This window comes from Coffea arabica, chromosome 2e (genome assembly GCF_036785885.1).
Source record: "Coffea arabica cultivar ET-39 chromosome 2e, Coffea Arabica ET-39 HiFi, whole genome shotgun sequence".
Taxonomy (NCBI): Eukaryota; Viridiplantae; Streptophyta; class Magnoliopsida; order Gentianales; family Rubiaceae; genus Coffea; species Coffea arabica.
Window position 1 is genome coordinate 21,040,495 of NC_092313.1, and position 7,593 is coordinate 21,048,087.

The 7,593-nt window shown below is 37.0% G+C and overlaps 1 protein-coding gene across 3 annotated transcripts; it reads left to right on the forward strand.

The window, feature by feature from the left end:
• Positions 1–277: 277 nt before the first annotated feature.
• On the forward strand, positions 278–6,952 carry LOC113731927 (coatomer subunit delta). 3 transcript variants are annotated; one of them, XM_027257458.2, is made up of 12 exons: positions 278–434; positions 796–862; positions 1,039–1,078; positions 1,977–2,200; positions 2,432–2,674; positions 2,783–2,960; positions 3,513–3,817; positions 4,389–4,581; positions 4,670–4,823; positions 5,538–5,600; positions 5,686–5,782; positions 6,620–6,952. In XM_027257458.2, the coding sequence occupies exons 2-12, from the start codon at positions 860–862 to the stop codon at positions 6,707–6,709; spliced, it is 1,590 nt and encodes a 529-aa protein (XP_027113259.2). In that variant the 5' UTR covers positions 278–434; positions 796–859; the 3' UTR covers positions 6,710–6,952. The 3 variants fall into 3 exon arrangements, with proteins under 3 accessions (XP_027113259.2, XP_071935978.1, XP_071935979.1); XM_072079877.1 differs by lacking the exons at positions 5,538–5,600; positions 5,686–5,782; positions 6,620–6,952 and adding exons at positions 4,927–5,047; positions 5,157–5,437; XM_072079878.1 differs by lacking the exons at positions 5,538–5,600; positions 5,686–5,782; positions 6,620–6,952 and adding an exon at positions 5,157–5,437.
• The last annotated feature ends 641 nt before the right edge of the window (positions 6,953–7,593 follow it).

Below are 7,593 nucleotides of genomic sequence, written 5' to 3' on the forward strand. Positions count from 1 at the left end.
TATTTTTAGAAAAATATATTTTAACAATTTAATACATATGAGATAAAAAGGTAGTTGATAGACGTGTTTATGTAAAAATGTAATATTTTGTATTAATTTTTTTTCCGAACCAAAAACTACGAGAAGATGAGAGTGTTGGGTTTCCATGAGGTGAATAGTATTAGTGCATCCTTTTGTAATTGCCAAAATGTGCGGGGTTGAAATGTAATTTACTCAAACGTAAGTAAGAAAGAAGAAACCCCGTTTGATGCTTCGTTCTTGCCACTTCCCTTCCCCAAAACGAGAAGAGAAACATACCCCCGGGGCATTCATCACTGATCCAATCTCAACACTCACTCCGCTGAGAGAAATCATTTCCCTCTTTATAAGATCTCTCAAATACCTTTTGGTTTTCGTTTCCCTCTGCAGCAGCAGCGGCGGCAGCAACTTCTCTGGTAAGTTATCGACTTGTACCTAGTGTATAACATCTTCCTAATTAAGCCAATTCTATCTTTTTTCTTTTTAATTTAAAGCTGGATCTTGCTGAATTACTTTTTAGATCTGGGGTTTTTGATACTCCGATCTGTTCATGATTCTTCAGTCGTTGCTACATCTTGCACCAAATTCGATTAATTTCACTCACTAGTTTTTACAACTCGTGTTAATTGGTCCTTGCATTCTTTGGATCAATGCCTTCTCAGTGCGTGATATTGCATTGCAAGCTTTTCGTTGGTCATCCGTTTATGTTCGTTAAATTATCTGGATTGATCTTTTGTTCGTTGTTTTCGCTGAGTTTTAGCTGGTTTGGTGTTTCAGAGGTGAAACAGGAACCATTTCCGAGAATTTGAACCTGTGGAGGCCGGAATTCGAGAGGACCAAAATGGTAATCCGTGCTGCAAAGATTAGGATTAGCTTTTTTTGTTGCATATATTACCACTTGAATTGGAGATCATAAACTTATGTGCCCCTTAATATCTGATATGCATATATTGGGTTTTCTCATGATTTTCTCCCTCAATTTTTTTTCTTAATTATGCCTTTTTGCGTGTGTTGATGCAGGTGGTTTTAGCAGCTTCCATCATAAGTAAATCTGGCAAACGTAAGCTCCATATTCAATTTAGATTTCTTATTTCTCTGTGCAATTATGTTGATTATTTTGTGTTTTGTTTCTAAGCTTGTGTAGCGAAAAGGGAAAATGTACTTGGAGATTTCTGCTTTGATTGTGTACTGTTGACTATTTGTTAAATTCAATTGAGATTAGGGAAAAAGTAGTGGTTTTGTTAAGGCTTTGTTGATTAGGGAAGTGCATATGATTAGTCCTGATATTTGCATGGAAACATTGATATCAATACGAATATGAATTTAATTCAGATATAAATTTTCACAGAAATTCCAAAAAGCACTAGAGGATTGTTGGGGATAAACTCTGAAAGTTGAGAATAGTGGATCTGCTAGTAATAAATGAAAAAGGCAAATATATGGATGCTCGGGCTTGGTGCAATACAAACACCCGATTCTTGAAAGTGTTAGTTTGTGGCATCCTAGGAACCCACACCAAATCCAGTCATTTTGCTCTATAATTTTTGGACTAAAATACCGAACAAAAGGAAGTTCTCTAGAAGGACAGCCTAACATGCACCTCTTAGAAATGGAAGAGAATATTTTGCCAAAAAACCCGAGAAGAGAGAAATTTGTGCTTTGCTCTTTTTTTTTGTGAAAAAGAAATATTTGGTGGGATTTTGCATGCATTATTTCTTATGATTCCTTAATTGTTACTCCTTGGAGTAATTGTTTGTTGGGATATGTATGTTGGAACCTACTAAGCTACAACGATATTGAAGCATCAACTGATCTTTTCATGCATCATGATCCATCTTTTATTTTCTATGTACAATCTTTTATCTGGGCTTGGACTTAATTATGTATTTTAATGTGTTTTGATCTCTTTTCGCATATTATATTTTTGTTTAATCTAAATTGTGATGCGGCTCTAACAGCATTGGTGTCAAGGCAATTTGTTGATATGTCACGCATAAGAATTGAGGGATACCTTGCAGCATTCCCAAAATTGGTTGGAACTGGGAAGCAACACACCTATGTTGAGACTGAAAATGTGCGATATGTCTACCAGCCAATTGAGTCTCTCTACTTGCTGCTTGTAACAAACAAACAGAGCAACATTCTTGAAGATTTGGATACCCTGAGGCTGCTCTCTAAACTTGTATCCTTTCTGCACATTCAGTTTGCTTCTAAATTTTATTGAAAAATGGAAAGTTAAGGGATAATGTTTGATCTCACGTTAAATCTGATTTTCTATTGTAAGTGTTTCTTTCGTTTTGCATTGATCTGAGTTAGATGGAAGTTTTGTTAACCATCATGCTTCCAGAATCGATATAAATGGATACAAAAGAAGACATTGGTTTATTAAGCTTATTCCTTAACAATTTATTAGGTCCCTGAATATTCTTATTCCCTTGATGAAGAAGGAATTTGCAAGTCAGCATTTGAGCTTATTTTTGCCTTTGATGAAGCCATCTCTCTCGGGCACAAGGAAAATGTTACTGTTGCACAAGTCAAGCAGTATTGTGAGATGGAAAGTCATGAGGAGCGATTGCACAAGTTGGTCTTGCAGAGCAAGATCAATGACACCAAGGATGTCATGAAGCGCAAAGCTAGTGAGATTGATAAAAGCAAGGTAATGCGCGGAATTCAAGTCTTCTCATGTTTTTATATGCCTTTGTTATATATAGTTGTTGTTGTTTTTCGTACACACTGCCTAAAAGTTGTAATATACATTCTGCAGATTGAAAAGAATAGAGGTGAGAGAGGAGGTTTTATGCCTTTGCAATCAATGTCATCTGGTAGAATTGATTCTGGCTTTGGAAGTGATACGAGTTTGCCTAGTACTGGAGGTGGTTATGGAAGTTCATCTGGTTTTGGACTGACCACAGATATTGATTCTTTCTCTACTAAGTCAAAAGGTATGTGTTTATTTGACTTATGACTAAAAATGGCACTGTTTGTTTAACTGTGTTCTATAAGTTGTTTCAAATTTTATAGGCGGAAGCGACCATTTAATGAGGTCTAAATGCTCTCATGGCGGTATAATGTAAATACCTGTGATTGAGTTTACTTTTAGTTTCCTATTGAAGCTGGAATCTCTGCATTGCATCTTTAGGTTTATGTTGTGCCTATAATACTTGAAAAAGTTATGTACAGCACATGGGCTGTGGAGGGTAAGATATTTACTGATTGTATAAAGTTATTCTTGTTCATGATCAAACATGTTTGAAAGCACTCTGAGAATGCATTGTGGCTCCATTTGTGCCTCCATATCGAGAATTGAGTATCAAGAATGTTATTTAAATCAGAACAGGACAATTTTTACTTTTACTCATGTTTATTTATTTTTGTTTAAAATGAGGACGAAAACTTTTTTAGAATAGAATGGTGTTGGACCATACATATCTAACTGCTTTATTGTTTCAAGGTAGGATATAGCTTGTTGATCATAATGCTATTTTTATGATCAGGTCGTCCTGCTGCATCAGCTACAGCTCCACCAAAAGGCCTTGGAATGCAGCTAGGTAAAACACAAAGGACCAACCAATTTTTGGAGTCTCTTAAAGCTGAAGGTGAAGTTATTGTTGAGGATGTGAGACCCACTGTTGGTCAGTCCAAACCTGTTGCTCCACCACCAACTGATCCCGTAACATTGAATGCTGAAGAAAAGCTTAACGTGACACTGAAACGTGACGGTGGTATCAGCAACTTTGATGTTCAGGGTACCTTGTCTCTTCAAATTCTTAATCAAGATGATGGACATATCCAAGTGCAGGTTTTCCCCTCACCTTCCATTCTTCTCTCTCTCTCACACACGCGCATCACTGTTCTTGCTCTGAGACCAAATCCATTTATAGAAACCGCTGTTTCAAATCCTGTATCTGGATGAATGAATGTCCTCAATGCTATGCCCTCAGAGGATGAAAATTCTTCCAATTTTCTTTGTCTTCTTAAGAATAAAATTTTGTGATTCAATTTGGAAGAAGTCAAATGTTTTTCTCATTATTCTAATATTTTATTCTTTTATTTTTAGTAGTTTTCTCTGAACAACGAAAATGGAGGCATTATAGCGGTATGACATGGTTTTTCTTTGCTTCTTCCATCCCATAGTAGGGGATTACTTGCAGTTTCTGTGAACTGCTGAATGCTTGAATTTCATTTCTTCTGTGAAACTTTTGCTGCCCCTCTATTCTATTTAAGGAGATGAAGTTGATTCCTCCAATATGATTTCATTAGTTGAGCTGAAGTTTTTTGACAAAGCTTAGATGGCTTTGGGTATCTGGTAATCCAGGTCGTTTTGTGTTATAATTGTAATAGGCATGCTAATTCAATTGTGTAATTTTCAGGTTGAAACTGGAGGAAATCCAGCAATTCTTTTCAAAACACATCCTAACATTAACAAGGAGTTGTTTAACAATGAAAATATCCTTGGACTGAAAGATCCATCTCGCCCATTTCCGACTGGCCAATCTGGTGATGGTGTTAGTCTTCTGAAGTGGAGAATGCAAAGTGGAGATGAGTCTTTGGTGCCATTGTCAAGTAAGCTAGTGGATTTGTGATCTGTACTTGTTTCTTATGTGATTACTAATTTGCTGTGTTCTTGATTTCTGCCTCAATCTTATTTCAGTAAACTGCTGGCCTTCTGTTTCTGGGAATGAGACCTATGTGAATATCGAGTATGAAGCTTTTTCATTGTTTGATCTTCAAAATGTTGTGATCTCTGTGCCACTTCCAGCCCTAAGAGAAGCTCCTAGTGTCCGACAGGTTGATGGTGATTGGAGGTGAGGTTTTATGGGTTATATGTTGAAGTAAAAACTCATTAGTTCCTCGTCAGTTGGACCTTTCTTCCTGGAGATTGAAGCTTATAGAGTCCTTATTCTGTAGGCATAGGTCTCATATCTTTTGTGGTTTAGCAATAGAATGGTTGCCACTTCTTCTATACTGGAGCATATGCTGCATTTCTTGCTTGCTTCCATGCAGTGTAGCATGTCTTTATGTATCTATGGTATGTTTTGGAAGTTGTTGATCTACTCAGAATTGAGTGAACTGTGCAGAGTTCTGTGAAGAGTTGTAGCCCCTGAGTCTTCTGAATTTTGAGTTTTTATTTCTGACAGCTTTGGATCCTTGCTGCACAAACTGATGTGATGCTAGTTGTTCCAGAATTGTAGATTGTAGACAACATAGTCTGCATCTTCAGAAAACTGGAACAACTAAAAGCAAGTGAAGTTACTGGACATAATATTCTGTTCATGCGAGAAGATTGAGCTTAAATAACTCTCTCTCTCTCTCTCTCTCTCTCTCTCTCTCTCTATCGAATGGGTATCTAGCTTAATTTTTTATAATGAGATGGTATGCGGCCTCTTCAAGTAGCTTTTTTATGTTGCATCTTCCAAAAGGGGAAAAGTGGGTTTGCATTTAAGTTATTCATACACTGCCTTGGTTTAAGTGGTAGCTGTGAAATAGCATTTTAATATTCATTTAATGCTTATTTGCAGGTTTGATTCCAGAAATTCTGTTTTGGAGTGGTCTATTGTGCTCATTGATAATTCAAACCGCAGGTCTGTTTGATTTGGAATCTTATCCTTTTAACCTAAACTACAGTTGGCATTTTTATTCTGAATTGATTGCATGTGATCTTGGCAGTGGATCTATGGAATTTGTGGTTCCCCCAGCAGATCCAGCATCCTTTTTCCCAATTTCTGTGCGTTTTACTGCTGCAAGCACATTTAGTGACTTGAAGGTTTGCTTTCGCTTCATGTTCTGTGTCTTAACATATGAAGATGATATTTAAAGAGGACACGTGTGAAAAAAAGGTTATACTGCCTCCTCAGAGACCTATGGCATCTCCTGAATTAATTTTTGGCGTGCATTACAAACACTAACTTCAAATACTCTGTAAATGCGCACCCTTCTGTATTTTGCCTGGTAATGCCCTTGACTAGTAGCCTGCCTACATTTTCCGCACAGGGGTTTTCATATTTGGTGCAGTAAGATATGATAAGATCTTTATCTATCTGAAGAACCAGTTTTATTTAAGTTTGCCGATTTTGTTATGTATCTAGAGATTTTCTCAGTAATGGATTGGCAAACCAGAAAAGTTGAGATTTGCTTTGTGTGGTTTGATAGATACACATTCGATTTTCTAGATGTACCCCTTGCTAGTCTTTGATATACTATGCCTTCAACACAGTGCTAAAATGAGAAAGAGCTTGAATCTGAATGTGTTTTTTAGGAAACAACATGACCTTATTTATGGAGAGTTAACCCCTTCGAGAGAAAGAGAGAAATTGGGGGGGGGGGGGGGTGGTGGTTTGCTCGGGACAGCAGTCAGGAATCTATGCTCTGCAATTTAAAGCTACAGTTTTTGTGCATGTCATTTTTCCACCTTGATGTTTGATTGCCATGTGTAAAGATATTTTCTGTGCTTAGACACCTAGAAGGTTCATAAATCTAGTGTTTTCTAATCCACTCCTGCATCATAAACCCAGAATTTGGGGCTTCTCTCCTTGTTAAGACTTGACCATTTTGTTGAGTAGTATTTGTTTCCTGAGTATATGCAATCGTAAAAATTTTGCAGGTTGCCAATATTTTGCCACTGGGAGGTGGACCCGCTCCTAAATTTTCTCAGAGAACACTGCTAACTACAGAGACTTACCAAGTGGTTTGATCAAATAGATGCCGTCCGTGATGGTCAAAAAACTTAATCTGCCAATAGTTTCAGAAATTTTTTGTGTTCTGAATTCAGAAAGCAATTGTCTGTATGCTTTTCTTTGTTTTGTTTTCTCGTTTGGTTGAAATTTTGGGACGAGTTCTTCAGGTTCACATTATTGTTATACTGCGAATAGCTTGATCCTTTAGCAAACCTTTTCTTTCGCTTATAAGAATTTTTTTTTCGTTTTTCCAGAAGTAATTTACTTTTGCTAAGCCCACAAGCCCTGTTATATTAGACCTGTTTGCTCCCCACCCCCCTTTTTTTTAATAAAAAAAATAGTTTTAACATCCACCGTGACCACAATCTACTTCACTAACCGTCAAAGCCAACTAACATGTCTCTAGAAGAGACAATTCTTGGAAATGATAGGCTCCTACATTTGGTTGCTAGACAACACAAAAAATTTAACAGTTAAAACGTGTAGAAGGTTTCAAAAGTAAAATCCACCCGCCATAAAATATGAGGATTAATCAGATGTTGACCAAAAATTCCATTCTAGCAAAAGATAACCTCGACGCAGAACTCAAATTCATCTCATTCGCTCCTAAAATGATCCATCTAAAGGATGGTTTCACACCAACAATTAGCAGTTGCCTTTCTAGTACAGCATTTACTAGTATCATACCAGTATACATACACCCCTTAACTCTCTCCAGTGCAGTACTGTACTCCTCCTCCCACATATCAATATCATCTCGCCACCTCAAATTCCTTCATAATCATAAATTCATAACCCTTCTGGACTTTCGCCAACAGAAGAGAGCAAAAGAAAGAAAATGAATGGATATTCCAAGTTGATTCTTGTCAACAGCAAATCAAGATCCATTGATTTTTCAGAT